The sequence below is a fragment of the Mustela nivalis genome (genome assembly GCF_964662115.1).
Source record: "Mustela nivalis genome assembly, chromosome: 1".
Lineage (NCBI taxonomy): Eukaryota > Metazoa > Chordata > Mammalia > Carnivora > Mustelidae > Mustela > Mustela nivalis.
In genome coordinates this window covers 118,890,096-118,905,725 of record NC_139020.1, presented here as the reverse complement: position 1 = coordinate 118,905,725, position 15,630 = coordinate 118,890,096, and the positions used below count along the sequence as shown (strand labels likewise).

General features: G+C 43.4%; 1 protein-coding gene across 2 annotated transcripts in view; it reads left to right on the top strand.

The window, feature by feature from the left end:
• The first annotated feature begins 1,738 nt into the window (after nucleotides 1-1,738).
• The window catches only part of PARP14 (poly(ADP-ribose) polymerase family member 14), a 53,907-nt gene continuing 40,015 nt past the window's right edge, over nucleotides 1,739-15,630 (top strand). For both annotated transcript variants that reach the window (XM_082740274.1, XM_082740273.1), the window contains exons 1-3: nucleotides 1,739-2,246; nucleotides 7,187-7,320; nucleotides 8,066-8,099. In XM_082740274.1, the coding sequence (XP_082596400.1) occupies nucleotides 1,949-2,246; nucleotides 7,187-7,320; nucleotides 8,066-8,099 (466 nt within the window). In that variant the 5' untranslated portion in view covers nucleotides 1,739-1,948. The remainder of the gene's footprint in view (nucleotides 2,247-7,186; nucleotides 7,321-8,065; nucleotides 8,100-15,630) is intronic.

Genomic DNA, 15,630 nt, shown 5'->3' with positions numbered 1-15,630 from the left:
GGTCATTCAGAATCACCTGCTTTTGCTCTCCATCTCCGCCTCATTTCCATGGCAGTGGGACAGCTGTTCTCCCCCAAGGGTTCATGCCTCCAGAAAGCCCTCCCACCTCCTCCCACAACCTGCACCTTCCCTCTGCCCTTCACTTCGTTCCCCCAGTATTCAAACATGCCTCAGACTCTTACATCCTAAGAATATCTTAAAAGCCAGAAAACAGAAACAACAGCTCCCTGATCCTATAACCCCAAACACTGCTGCCCAACTCCTTCTGCCCCTTCACAGTCACGCTTCTGGAAAGAGCTGACTATGCTTGCCTGCCTCCACTTCCTTCCCTTCCTTCCAGACCTCCGTCCACTGCCAGGTCCTTCTCCTCCCTCCCCACAGGGAGACAGTGCTTGCGGGTCCGAAGCCTGAGACACCTTCTCTCACATGATGTATTGGTAGTGTTTGAACGAAAGTCGCTCCTTCCAACTTGAAACACTCTTTTATGACAGGTCAAAGACACATACATTCCTAGCCTCTCCCACCTTTCTGGCCACATCTCGGTTCTCCCATCTGGTGGATGCCACTGTTACTGAGCCAGTCGCTCCGATCGTTCATGGATAACCATGGAGGCATGCTTGAGCATCTTGGCTCCCTGTCCACATCTTTCAGCAAGTCCTGCAGCTCTGCCTTCAGTGCCGATTTGGAATCTCACTCATTCTCAGAAGGTTCTCCTCTGGTCTCAGCCACTGGGGACACTACAGTAGCCACATGGCTGATCTCCCTCCTCTGCTCTAGCTACTACACAGCAACCAGAGTGATTCTGTACCAGTCAGTTACATTATGGAAACCGCTTCCTCTTCTCAGCCCTCCAAGATTATCCTCTGTCTAAATTCATAAAGGGAAACCTCACTAAATGGAACCGGGAGGCCAGAAGGTAGAGCGCTCATGCCAAACCCCTCCATGTCAATCACAGGAAGAATCGACTATTATCGACCCCAACAGAAGAATCTTCAGGTGGAGAGTGTCATCAGCGACAAGCCCAAAGAGGAAGGAACCCTAGACTCAGCCAATGAGAAACTGCCATCACCCAGAACTCTCGGTTTTCTCCAATAGAATTGCGTTGAAAACAACCCCTCCCAACTTCCTCCTGCTAGCGCTCAGCTTTGTTGGACTGATTTTTTTTTTTTTTTTTTACAGTAGTTTGCTACTTGTCCGAAATTGCAATTCTCTGCTAGTCCCAAAGAAACCCATTTTGCTGGTAAAATAGCTGACTTTTACGTTTAGCGCCAACATCCCCATCATCTTTAGCGGGTCAGGTTACATGTCACCTCCCCATAATTCTCCCTGAGCTTGAACACCCAAGTCCTCCTGATTTGTTCCAGGACCACCTGTATATTCCCTCCAAGAGCACTTACTCCACCGTGTCCCCACAGCGTTGGGAGCTCAATGAGGGCAGAAACTCTGTTTGTTGAATCCATAACAGGCACAGGGAACCTAGTAAATATTCCATAAAGAACTGTGAATTACCCCCCCCCCCCCATATTTTTGGACGTATAATAGTAACAGATCAGGAACAAAATGCAAAAGAAAAAAAAAAAAGGTCAGATACAATTCTGATCATTACTCGGGGACCTCTTTCTACATTGTAAAGAATCAGTTTGCCAAGCCTTGTTATTTTCTTGTAAAACGTTGCCCTGCGGCAAAAGTGAAGTTGTCTTTGTGTTTGCAGCAGGTGTTGTGCGACGTCAAATACGCTGATTTCAGCTGTCATTTGGGGGACGAGGTGGCACGCGGTGCCCGAGCTTAGGGACCCAAGTTTAGAAAACAGCGAGTGCAAGACCAGTTGCTTGGAGTGGCGACCAGCCCTGGCCGTGGGCCAGAGCTGAAGGCGAGGAACTGCGGGGTGGGAGTGCGGGGTGACTAGTTCGAGGCCCACACAGCTATTAACAGCTGTTGGCAGAAACTAATGCCAGGGGAGGAGTTTTCTAGGAAAGTGAAACTGAAACTTAAAGGGACAACGTCGGCCGCACTCAAGTGGGGCGGGAGGAGCAGCGGGGGCAGGGGAGCGGAGCTGAGGATGGCTGCGCCCGGCTCCTTCCCCCTGCGGGTCGAAGGGTCCTGGGGCTCCTACCCTCCGAAGAACTTGAGCACCAAGTTGCAGATGTACTTCCAGAGCGCGAGGAGATCCGGAGGCGGGGAGTGTGAGGTCCGCCAGGAGCCGGGCACCGCGACCCGCTTCCTGGCGTTCTTCCATCTAGACGCCGGTGAGGGGTGCAAGGGTGGGGGTGAGAGGGACAACCGTGGGCTTCCCGCGGGGTAACTTGCTCCTGCTGCAGCCTTGGGGGAGGGAGGGCGCGCGAGGGGCGAGAAGCACTCCCAGGTGCTGCCGGGAGGTGGCGGCAGAACCGCGCAAGTGAGTTCTGACGCTGACCCCGCGGCGGGCGGAAAGGAGCTGATTGGCTGCTTGCCTCACCCCCTTTTACATGGCTGCCAGCCTGGAGCCTTAGGGGCCGAGCTGTTCCATCGCAGTTGTTTTTCATTCTGTTAAAGCAGCTGTTCAGAACTCCAAAGGTTGAACTCCAAAGGTTCCCTCACCGTTGTAAGGGAAGAGGAAGTTTCCAGGGACAGTCACATCTCAACTGATTGCTGAGGGCCAATCGGGGCGGAATATGCGGGCGGACTCCTCCTGAACAGGTGCTGGGGCCAGGAGAGCACCGGGCATCTTCAGCAACACGCAGGGCGCCCTCGGGGAGGTTTGGGTTGAGTGATGACTTTGCTAATCTCTGTACAAGCAAGATCTGTCGACGGGGGCCTGGGAAATTTCAAAAGGTCAAGAGGGGCGGGGGACGCCTATATTTTAAAAATCTTAGGCACTCTTATTAAACCTCCTTCTTGTGAAGTGCTGGGGAGGAAGTTAACGCTAAGAAAAAGTTGGGTTGAGATGGTAGAGGGCCTTGAATGACACCATAAGGACTATGAACTACCCCCCCCCCCTTCCCGAATAGGCAGAGGGGAAACATGTCCAAGTACACCAGTACATCTTAGGGAGATAAAACTGGTTGAAAAGAAGTACCTGGACTTCTGTTGGAAGAGACCCTGGAAATCACAACTTTCAGGAGATTCATGTAATGTTCTAGGTGAGGACAATTGAATCCTTGAGCAATGAAAATCAGCGTGGGGCTGGAAGATACATATTCGTGTACATATTCGTGGATTTGGTAACTGAGGTCAATGCTCAGAGAGAGAGGGACAGAGAGGTAGGGAGAGGGAGAGGCCCCCTTTCCTTCAGTTATTTTTTTGGTGGGAGACAAAAGGTATTAAGGAATGTGAGGAGTTACGGGGATTTTCCCACAGGTCCTGAGATTCTTCATGTTTCTGGGGTCACTTGGAGGAGGTACAAAATTGCTGCCTAAAAGCACAGTGGGTGTAAATATAGAAGGTTACTGGAGGGCTGTGTGCTGTTGATGAACACCCGGAATCTTTGCTGGGGGTGTGCGGGTACCTCTTCCCTCAGTGTCAGGGTGGTTCTCGGACTGGAGACAGGGGTGACATTCTGAGTTGATGTGGGTTTGGAGTTTTGAGCCCCCGCCTTGCAGGCGGTTGAGCGGCTGAGTTCCCCACCCTCCTTGCTGTTGCCTTTAGGAGAGGGAAGATAAGTACCCACCCAGTTATGATCTGCTGGGTCCAGACACTGCCAGATCTGTACTGAGAGGCCTGTGAGCTGCTGTTCCCAGAGGGTGTCCTTTTTCCTTTGGAATCTCATAGGAAAGGATGTGGACAACCCCTGATCCTACCTTCCTGCCGCAGGATTTAGAGAAGCATTTGAGCCAAAGGAGAGGCAATGCGGCTAACCTGAGAGAAACTGGAATGCTCTAGGCAGAGATCCAGAAGGGAAAGAATGAAACCCAGGGAGGAGAAGGGTCCACAGCTAAGTGTGTTGAAGGGGAGGCCAGTTGGGGACAGGAGACTTACTAGGCTCAGAGCCCTTATGAAAACAAAGTACCGGGTTTTCCAAGGACTAATTTCACTGAGGAATGCTCAGAAGGGCTGCTGTGCAATGTCAGCCATTTCCCCTCGATTTCATTTTCTTCAAGGAGTTTTACCACTTTGATTGCCAGCCGTCAACATCATATAGACTTGGCCCTTAGGGACACTTACTTCTTCTTTAGAATCCCATCATCCTCCCCAGTAGTTCTCAAATTGGGGACACAGACCTCTGTATCTGACTCACAACAGACTAATCAGACCCATTCCCGGCAGCCTCAGAGATTTTGGAACCCCAGGTGCAGGTGAGTGGGAATCCATGCGTTTAACCAGCACCATGGTGATTCTGGTGTGCTAAAGTTTGGGAAGCCCTGTTGTTTGTTGCCAACACTGAGTGAAAAAGGAAAGGGAAATAATCAATAGAAAATACAAACAGCATAAAAATACCAGCAGTGCAAAGTACACTTTTGTGTCGATGACGTCCTTCTGTTCTAGCCCCGAACGCAGAAATGGTTGTTCCTTCCTCTCATGGCCCAGCCCACCTCCCTCTACCTCCATCCCCAGGCTGCTCCAGGACCTCTGTTATGGTACCCCAGCACAGATGACTCAGACTTAGAACAACTCAAAACGTTTTATGGACAAGGGCCCTGGGATGGGGGGGGGGTGGCAGGAAGTGCCTATTCAGTTTCAGTTTCCTACCAGAGAAGCTATTGCCCCAGCACAATGTGGCCAGAAATTTGCTGACCGTGATCCTCGTTCTCCAGCAGGGATTCCCTCCCCCGACCCCCTCCCACAAGGAAGTGGCTTTACCAGGTGGGCCACCGTGTAGTGCGTTTTTCATATGATTCATGTAGTTAGAATGAGCCCAGCAGCACTGCTGTGTAGAAATAAGTGTATAGCTGGGCCGCCTGGGTGGCTCAATTGGTTAAGCGTCTGCCTTCGGCTCAGGGCATGATCCTGGGGTTCTGGGATCCAGCTCCAAATGGACTCTCTGCTCAGCAGGGAGCCTGCTTCTCTCTTTCTTTCTCTGCCTTCCACTGTTCATGCTCTCTCTCCTTCTCAAAAAATAAATAAAATCTTCAAAAAAAAAAAAAGAAAAAGAAAAGAAATTAGTGTATGGCAAGCAGAAGTATTTGGAAGCTCTCTTAAATAGTTCACTCAACTTCTTTGAAGTCCAGTGTACATTGACTTAGAAGACGTTAAGCCCTGTTTTAGATGTGTGCTTTTCTCCTCCTTTTGGGTCATAACTTGGCTTCTGTTGATTGTCCGTCTCTTTGGGGAAAGGGAATCCATCTCCTCTTTAGGTAAAGTTGAATGTCAGTGGTCTGAGGTTGGTGTGGAATGTCAGTGGTCTGAGGTTGGTGCGAAAGGGAGACTGTCCACATGGGGAGGGGTGACTGGACGTCAGAGTTTCAGCTCTTTTTCCTTCCAGATTCACCTTGTCTTGGTTGCAGGTCACTTAACCCCTATTGCTACTGTCTGCTCTCTCGAAATCCTGGTGCCCTGCGTGATTGTGCACGATCCCAGATCTTTTGCATTTGGATGCCTGGATAAGACTCTCCCAAAGTCTAGGGGGATTATAAAAGGAATGCATCACAGAAGCCCACGGCTCTAGACAAGTTGGCTTACAAAACTTGGCTGGTTCTCAGGCTTTAGGGGTCTTAATCCAATCCTCAGTCCTTTCACTAGCTTAGGCCAGCCCCGCAGGAGTCTGTGTGAAAACGGACTGGTGTTCCTTCTCATATTGTTTCTGGGGCCTGTTTCTAAGTTAGCATCTGGTGAAGACCTCACTTCTACCCTTTCATGGGTGAGTGAGGTGGGAAAGCTCTTCCAACTCCTTCTTAGGGAAGATTCCCTATCTCCTCCACCTCTCAGACCACCCACCCGCACCGGAGTGCAGCACGGAGCCCAACATTCACGTCAGAGCCACGTCTGGGAGCAGCTGGGCACTCTCAAATGTTCGCCTTCACCCGGAACCTTCGCACCCTCTGTGTTGACCATGCTTCCTCCTCTAAATTTACTCACCACCGCTTCTCCATGGCCTGGGATACACTGATTTTCCTTTTCTCTCTCTGGCTGCTCCAGCTTAAAATTATAAATTTACATTTGCATAGCCCTTGTGGGTGTTATAAAACACCTTTTAAGGGAGCAGACACCTTTTAAGGGAGGAAACTGACTCAAGAGGTTAAGGTAGTTTCTCAATGTCACTCATCTAGCTTTTTGGCAGAGTTGGAATTCAAATCCCAGTCTTTGGACTCTTATGTTCATTGTTCAGTTTTTTCACTACAACCCAGCTGCCTGCTTTGCTAATTCTTTCTTTCTTTATTTTTTTTAAATCTCTCCCATCCCTTCTTTTCTACTCCATTGATTATTGGATGACTGGTTCTTACCATACTAGGTTAAAGAACTGAACGAAATACCTTTTTCACTAGGTCCCAAGCCATTGTGCTCATGGTCACTCAAATCACCTTCCTAAAACTCAGCTTTTTTTTTTTTTTAAGATTTTATTTATTTATTTGACAGAGAGAGACACAGTGAGAGAGGGAACACAAGCAGGGGGAGTGGCAGAGGGAGAAGCAGGCTTCCTGTGGAGCAGGGACTCCGATCCAGGGCTTGATCCCACGATCCTGGGATCATGACCTGAGCCGAAGGCAGACGCTTAACTGACTGAGCCACCCAGAAACACAGCTAAGCCCCTGAAACACAGCTTTCATCATGCCTTTTCCCAGCACCCAGTCTTCACTGTTCATCATTAGCCATGCTTTGATTATTTCTCTTCACTTGTAGAATAAATATTGTTACTTTTCTTAGTACCTACCGAGCATTATGTATGGTACGAAGTCCTTTATAATGTTTGTCAATTTAATTGATGTAACACCTATGTAAGACAGTGTTCATTAATTATTTGCTAATAGACAAGAAGACTGAGGCTTTGCAAATAAGACTTATTAAGGAACATTCCCAAGGGTTAAAAAAATAATAATAGTAAGGGTAAAGATGGGGTTGAAACCCATGTCTGCTTGCTAAACTTTTTAGCTTTTCACCATGTAAGGACTTGCTTGGGAAACTGACCAAGCCATTGATTGAAAATGATGAAGCCCTATGGAAATCATGGAGTAATTTGGTGAATAAAGATTGCTTGACAGTTAGTTAGTTTCTTTCTTTCTTCTTTCTTTCTTTCTTTCTTTCTTTCTTTCTTTCTTTCTTTCTTTTGTTTTAGTTCGGCAAAGAGTTCTGGAGACTAAGAACCATGAGTTACTATGGCCAGGAATAGGAACATTCCAGTTAACTGTCCAGTTGCCCACAGCCACAGAGGAAGTCCAGGATGTCTTAGACGGGGACATTCCAGCAAAGGTAAGTGAAGGCATGAGTAAAGGGCAGCAGGGTATTCTGCCAGGGTGTGTGGGAAGGAAATCACAATATGGAGAAGATAGTGGGATGAGAAGTATAAATCAAATTGGAATAGCAATCACCTGACAGATGTGGAGGGCATGAAAGCAGTCATGAGGAAAATATGGGATAATCAAGTAGGGGGGCACTTTTTGTTTGATTTTAGATACGATCTGAAAAGTCTGAATTTACAGGTTATAATAAGGGTGGTTTGAGATGTAAATTTTTGGGTTTGGGTGATTTTAACCTGGAACTCACTCTGTTTTATTTGTACATCATTTTGAGGGGACAGCGACCCATACTACCTGTGTTGTCTCCTCGACTGTAAAATGGGTCAGTAATCCAACCCTCATTGGGTGGTCGATCGTTGTGAGGATTAAATGAGACAATCTCTGTAAAGCAGAAGGCACGGTGCTTGTTAATAGTAAACAATAAATGTTAAATGGGGAAAAGATTTAGGTCTTATCCCATCCCCCAGGCACTTGGTGTTAATTGGGGTTTAATTTATTTGTGACTTGTTTTTACCCATGATTCTTGGGCAAAGTAGATGCGACTCCATGTGAGGTGCGTTCAGTAGCATAAGTGCCAGAGCTCTTGATGATTGTTTCTGTGGACCTGATGTCTCCAGGTCCATCCCAGGGACAGCTTCTCAATGTAAAGAAATTATCAGTCATTTCTTGATACTACTCTGTTGTTTATTGGATTTCAGGAATCGGAGACCAAAGCACACATCCAAGAACCAGGTAAGGGGAAAGAAACAATATGGCTGACCTTCGCCAGCAGTTTTGCTTTCATTAAAGATAGCACTTGCAGGGCTCATAGTTCTGTTCTTGACTTCACAAAGCAGCGTGTGCTCAGCCTAGAGATGCCATCTGTGTCCTCGCAGCCAGCTGTGCTGAGGGTGAGCATGTGGGGAGCCCCCTGAGATCTTCAGGCTCAGGTCCAAAGGATGGGAACAGCTCTCTCTGTGGGTACTGGGGACACCTTGCAATTGAAGGGAGGCAAAGAGGTGTCTGGGAAACGAGAATAAATTGACTCGTATTGCCCACCTTTGCCCAGTCAGCCATCGAAAAGCAAGGACGTATTGTGTCAGTGTGTGTCCTGTGTGGCTCAGTCAGTTTCTGAGCACTGGGTCTGGAGGGTGCCGTCCTCCGGGACCACAACTGGAGGGTGGGCAAAAGCTTCTAAGTGCTGAGTGGAGGATGTGGGTGCAGCAGCTCCTCTCATCCCATCTGCTGTAGGAAACAGCCTGCCACCTCGCAACTCTTGTGGCCTCTGCTGCTTCCCTAGTGTCTGGGTGTTGGCCTATAGTACCAACTGCCACTTCCCGAAGAAGCAGCTTGTTTTCCTGGCTAAGCATCCTCTTGTAAGGGGGTTGGGGAAGATGGTGACCTGGGCTGAATGGCCGGGCAACAGAGATGAAGTGATTATGTATATCCAAATCTTAGGGAAAAGGAATTTCAAAAAAAAAATGTGTAAATTATTATTTTCTAAAATTGACACTGTCTTGAGAACATGTTTCGATTTTTGCAACTTTCTCTTTTCAAAATGGCAGTTGGCTGAGAGCTGCCTTTACTTGGCAAACTGACTGGACAGGGATGCATGGATTGTTTTTACCTAACATGGAGGCACTATTCAGCTGTAGAATATAGGATGTGTGGTTTTCTTAAGCTCATGATTCCATGATTCAGGACACCTGGGTGGCTCAGTCAGTTAAGCGTCTTCCTTTGGCTTAGGCTATGATCCCAGGGTCGTGGGATTGAGTCCCTGCATCAGGCTCCCTGCTCAGCGGGGAGCCTGCTTCTCCCTCTGCCTGCTGCTCCCCTGCTTGTTTTCTCTCTCTCCCTCTATGACAAATAAATAAATCTAGAAGGAAAAAAGAAAGCTCATGATTGTTATAAGAGTATTTTGTCTGTTTGGAATAACTCCTGCTTTCTGTTCTTCAGATATGGAACAGGCTCACGTAACTCCCAGTGTTCATGGGGACCCCCCTGAATCCTTAGCTATTCTTTACAAAAAAATTTTTAAATTAACATATAATGTATTATTTGCCCCAGGGGTACAGGTTTGTGACTTGTCCAGCTTACACACTTCACAGCATTCACCATATCATGTACCCTCCCCAGTGTCCATAACCCAATCACCATCTCCACAATCCCTCTCCCCCCAGCAGCCCTCAGTTTGTTTTGTGAGACTAAGAGTCTGTTATGGTTTGTCTCCCTCCCAATCCCATCTTGTTTCATTTTTTCCTTCCCTAACCCCCCCCCCCCCAACTCAGCCTCTCAACTTCCTCATATCAGGGAGATCATATGATAATTGTCTTTCTCTGATTAACTTATTTTGCTTAGCTTAATACCTCTAGTTCCATTCACGTCATTGCAAATGGCAAGATTTCATTTCTTTTGATGGCTGCATAGTATTCCATTGTATATATATGCCACATCTTCTTTATCCATTCATCTGTTGATGGACATCTAGGTTCTTTCCATAGTTTGGCTATTGTGGACATTGCTGCTATAAACATTGGGATGCACATGCCCCGTCAGATCACTACATTTGTATCTTTAGGGTAAATACCCAGTAGTGCGATTGCTGGGTCTTAGGGTAGCCCTATTTTCAACTTTTTGAGGAACCTCCATGTTATTTTCCAGAGTGGCTGCACCAGCTTGCGTTCCCACCAACAGTGTAAGAGGGTTGCCCTTTCTCTGCATCCTTGCCAGCATCTGTCGTTTCCTGATGTGTTAATTTTAGCCATTCTGACGTGTGAGGTGGTATCTCATTGTGGTTTTGATTTGTATTTCCCTGATGCTGAGTGATGTGGAGCACTTTTTCATGTGTCTGTTGGCCATCTGGATGTCTTCTTTGCAGAAATGTCTGTTCATGTTCTCTGCCCATTTCTTGATTGGGTTATTTGTTCTTTCAGTGTTGAGTTTGATAAGTTCTTTATAGATTTTGGATACTAGCCTTTTATCTGGTATGTCATTTGCAAATATCTTCTGTCAGTTGTCTTTTGCTTTTGTTGACTGTTTCCTTTGCTGTGCAAAAGCTTTGATCTTGATGAAGTCCCAATAGTTCACATTTTTATCCTTGCTTCTGTTGCGTTTGGTGATGTTTCTAGGAAGAAGTTGCTGTGGCTGAGGTTGAAGAGGTTACTGCCTATATACTCCTCAAGGATTTTCACGGATTCGTGTCTCACATTGAGGTTTTTCGTCCATTTTGAGTCTGTTTTTGTGTGTGGTGTAAGGAAATGTAAGTTTCATTCTTCTGCATGTGGCTGTCTAGTTTTCCCAACACCGTTTGTTGAAGAGACTTGTCTTTTTTCCATTGGACATTCCTTCCTGCTTTGTCAAAGATTAGTTGACCATAGAGTTGAGGGTCTATTTTTGGGCTCTCTGTTCTGTTCCATTGATCTATGTGTCTGTTTCTGTGCCAGTACCATACTGTTTTGATGATTATAGCTTTGTAATAGAGCTTGAGGTCTGGAATTTTGATGCCACCAACTTTGACTTTCTTTTTCAACATTCCTCTAGCTATTTGGGATCTTTTTTGGCTCCATATAAATTTTAGGATTATTTGTTCCATTTCTTTGAAAAAAATTGATGGTATTTTGATAGGGATTGCTTTAAATGTGTAGATTGCTCTAGGTAACATAGACATTTTCACAATATTTGTTCTTCCAATCCATGAGCATGAAATGTTTTTCCATTTCTTCATGTCTTCCTCAATTTCTTCCATGAATACTTTATAGCTTTCTGAGTACAGATTCTTTGCCTCTTTGGTTAGGTTTATTCCTAGGTATCTTATGGTTTTGGGTGCAATTTAAATGGGATTGACTTCTTAATTTCCCTTTCTTCAGTCTTGATATTGGTATGTAAAAATGCAACTGATTTCTGTGCATTGATTTTATATCCTGACACTTTACTGAATTTCTGTATGAGTTCTACCAGTTTGGGAGTGGAGTCTTTTAACTTCCACATAAAGTGGAAGTATCACATAAAGTATCATATCACCTGCAAAGAGTGAGAGTTTGACTTCTTTGCCAATTTGGATGCCTTTTATTTCTTTTTGTTGTCTGATTGTTGAGACTAGGACTTCTAGTACTATGTTGAATAGCAGTGGTGATAGTGGATATCTCTGCTGTGTTCCTGACCTTAGGGGAAAAGCTCTCAGTTTTTCCCCATTAAGAATGATGTTTGCTGTGGGTTTTTCATAGATGGCTTTGATGATATTGACACATGTACCCTCTGTCCCTACATTTTGCAGAGTTTTGATCAAGAATGGATGCTGTACTTTGTCAAATGCTTGTTCAGCATCTATTGAGAGTATCATATAGTTCTTGCTCTTTCTATTATTAATGTATTGTATCACATTGATTGATTTGCAGATGTTGAACCAGCCTTGCAGCCCAGGAATAAATCCCGCTTGGCTGTGGTGAATGATCCTTTTAATGTACTATTGGTTCCTGTTGGCTAGTATTTTGGTGAGAATTTTCACCTCTGTGTTCATCAAGGGTATTGGTCTGTAATTCTTTTGGATGGGGTCTTTGTCTGGTTTTGGGATCAAGGTAATGCTGGCCTCATAAAATGAGTTTGGAAGTTTTCCTTCCATTTCTATTTTTGGGAACAGTTTCAAGAGAATAGGAATAAATTCTTCTTTAAATGTTTGGTAGAATTCCCCTGGGAAGCCGTCTGGCCCTGGGTTCTTGTTTGTTGGGAGATTTTTGATGGCTGCTTCAATCTCTTTACTGGTCATGGGTCTGTTCAAGTTTTTTTTATGTATTCCTGGTTTGGTTTTGGTAGTTTATACGTCTCTAGGAATGCATCCATTTCTTCCAGATTGTCAAATTTGCTGGCATATAGTTGCTCATAATGTGTTCTTATGATTATTTGTATTTCTTTGGTGTTGGTTGTGATTGCTCCTCCTACATTCATTATTTTATTAATGTGGATCCTTTCTCTTTTCTTTTTGATAAGTCTGGCCAGGGGTTTATCAATCTTATTAATTCTTTCAAAGAACCAGCTCCTAGTTTTGTTGATTTGTTCTACTGTTCTTTTGGTTTTGATTTTGTTGATTTCTGCTCTGATCTTTATTATTTCTCTTCTCCTGCTGGGTTTAGGCTTTCTTTACTGTTCTTTCTCTAGCTCCTTTAGGTGTAGGGTTGGTGTGTATTTGAGACCTTTCTTGTTTCTTGAGAAAGGCTTGTATCACTATATACTTTCCTCTCAGGACCGCCTTTGCTGTGTCCCACATCTTTTAAACAGTTGTGTTTTCATTTTCATTTGTTTCCAAGAATTTTTTCAATTCTTCTGTAATTTCCTAGTTGACCCATTCATTCTTTAGTAGAATTTTTTTAGCCTCCATGTATTTGAGTTCTTTCCAACTTTCCTCTTGTGATTGAGTGCTAGCTTCAGAGCATTGTGGTCTGAAAAAAGGCAGGGAATGATCCCAACTTTTTGGTACTGGCTATGACCTGATTTGTGACCCAGGATGTGATCTATTCTGGAGGATGTTCCATGTGCACTAGAGAAGAATGTGTATTCTGTTTTTTTTGTTTTGTTTTGGATAGAATGTTCTGAATATATCTGTGATGTCCATCTGGTCCAGTGTGTCATTTAAGACCTTTATTTCCTTATTGATCTTTTGCTTGGGTGATCTGTCCATTTCAGTGAAGGGGGGTTGTTAAAGTCCCCTACTATTATTGTATTATTGTTGATGTGTTTTGATTTTGTTATTAATTGGTTTATATAGTTGACTGCTCCTATGTTAGGGGCATAGATATTTAAAATTGTTAGATCTTCTTGTTGGACAGACCCTTTAAGTATGATATAGTGTCCTTCCTCATCTCCTATTAGAGTCTTTGGCTTAAAATCTAATTTATCTGATATGAGGATTGCCACCACAGCTTTCTTTTGATGTCCCTAGCATGGTAAATTGTTTTCCACCCCCTCACTTTAAATCTGGAGGTGTCTTTGGGTCTAAAATGAGTTTCTTTTTGACAGCATATTGATGGGTTTTGTTTTGTTTTTCCTTGAAAGATTATTTATTTATTTATTTATTTGACAGACACAGATCACAAGTAGGCAGAGAGGCAGGCAGAGAGAGGAAGGGAAGAAGGCTTCCTACTGAGCAGAGAGCCCGATGAGGGGCTCAATCCCAAGACCCTGGGATCATTACCTGAGCCGAAGGCAGAGGCTTTAACCCACTAAGCCACCCAGGTGCCCCAGGTTTTGTTTTTTTAATCCATTCTGATACATTGTGTCTTTTGATTGGGGCATTTAGCCCATTTACATTCAGGGGAACTATTGAAAGATATGAATTTAGTGCTATTGTATTGCCTGTAAGGTGACTGTTACTGTATATTGTCTCTGTTCCTTTCTGGTCTACTACTTTTAGGCTCTCTCTTTGCTTACAGGACCCCTTTCAATATTTCCTGTAGGGCTGGTTTGGTGTTTGCAAATTCTTTTAATTTTTGTTGTCCTGGAAGCCTTTTATCTCTCCTTCTATTTTCAGCGAAAGCCTAGCTGGATATAGTGTTATTGGCTGCATATTTTTCTCATTTAGTGCTCTGAATATATCATGCCAGGTCTTTCTGGCCTGCCAGGTCTCTGTGGATAAGTCTTCTGCCAATCTAATGTTTCTACCATTGTATGTTACAGACTTCTTGTCCCAAGCTGCTTTCAGGATTTTATCTTTGTCACTAAGACTTGTAAGTTTTATTATTAGATGACAGGGCATGGACCTATTTTTATTGATTTTAAGGGGGGGTTCTCTGTGTTTCCTGGATTTTGATGTTCCCTTTAGGGAAATTCTCTACTATAATAAAATAATCTACTAGAATTTGCTCCAATATACCTTCCGCCCCCCTCTCTCTTTCTTCTTTTTCTGGAATCCCAATTATTCTAATATTGTTTTATTTTATGGTATCACTTATCTCTCGAATTCTCCCAGTAGTTGTTTGTCTCTCTTTTGCTCAGCTTCTTTGTTCTCTGTCATTTGGTATTCTATATCATTAATTCTCTCTTCTGCCTCATTTATCCTAGCAGAAAAAGTCTCCTTTTTTTATTGCACCTCATTAATAGCTTTTTAAAAAAATTTCAACTTGGTTAGATTTTAGTTCTTTTATTTCTCCAGAAAGGGTTTCTCTAATATCTTCCATGCCTTTTTTGAGCCCAGCTAACACCTTGAGAATTGTCATTCTGAACTCTAGTTCTGACATATTACCAATGTCCATATTGATTAGGTCCCTAGCCATTGGTACTTCCTCTTTTTTTTTTTTTTTTTTTTGTGGTGAAATTTTTGGCCTTGTCATTTTATCCAGATAGGAATATATGAACAAGGGAATAAAGTACTAAAAGGGTGGCAAAGACCTCAGAAAAAAGTACACTAACCAAATCAGAAGAGGCCCAAAACCAGGGGGAGAAGAATGGGGGGAAAAAAGAAATAAAAATAAAGAATTATATATATATGTGTATATACATATATACATATATATATATATAATTGTATTATTTATAGATGAATAGAACATCTATTCATCTGAATAGAACAGAACAGAGCCACCCACTTGATTTTAGGTATATTTTGGTCTCTTAGAAGAAACTACCTCCCAAAATGTTAAAGAAAGAAAAACTTATATATATATATATATATATATATATATATATATATATATATATGGGTAAACACAATTAAGGAATGAAATATGACCATAAAGATGAAAAAAATTTTAAAAATTCCAGGAAAGGAATTGATCAGATAAGTTGGTTGGAAAAAGAAAAAAGAAGGAGGGAATGTGCTCAGTCTGGGAACTAAAACAAAGCCATGTGCTAGGTTAGGTATATTTTGAGCTATTAGAAGAAATTATATCCCAAAATTTTTTAGGGAAAAAAAACCCTATATGTATACAAAAAAATAAGGTTAAATACAATGAAGGGATAAAATATGACTATAACAATGAAGGTTTAGAAAAAAAATTTTTTTAAAGAAATGTATTGTTAAGAAAAACTAGTTTAAAAACATTAAAAGAAGAAAGAGGGAAAAGTTAAAAAAAATAGAATAAGAAAAAAATAAAATTAAAAAAAGTTTAACTTTGCAAGACTAATGGATCATGGGGAAAAGGCCATGAATGCTATATGTTACTTTCCCCTAGCTCTGGAGTTCTGCTTTTCTCCTTGAGTTGTGAACTTGGTCTTGGCTGGATGTTCTTGCTGTTCTTCTTCCAGATGGGCCTGTTGTAATGATTCTCAAATGTCTTTGCCCAAGGCGAATTGCATC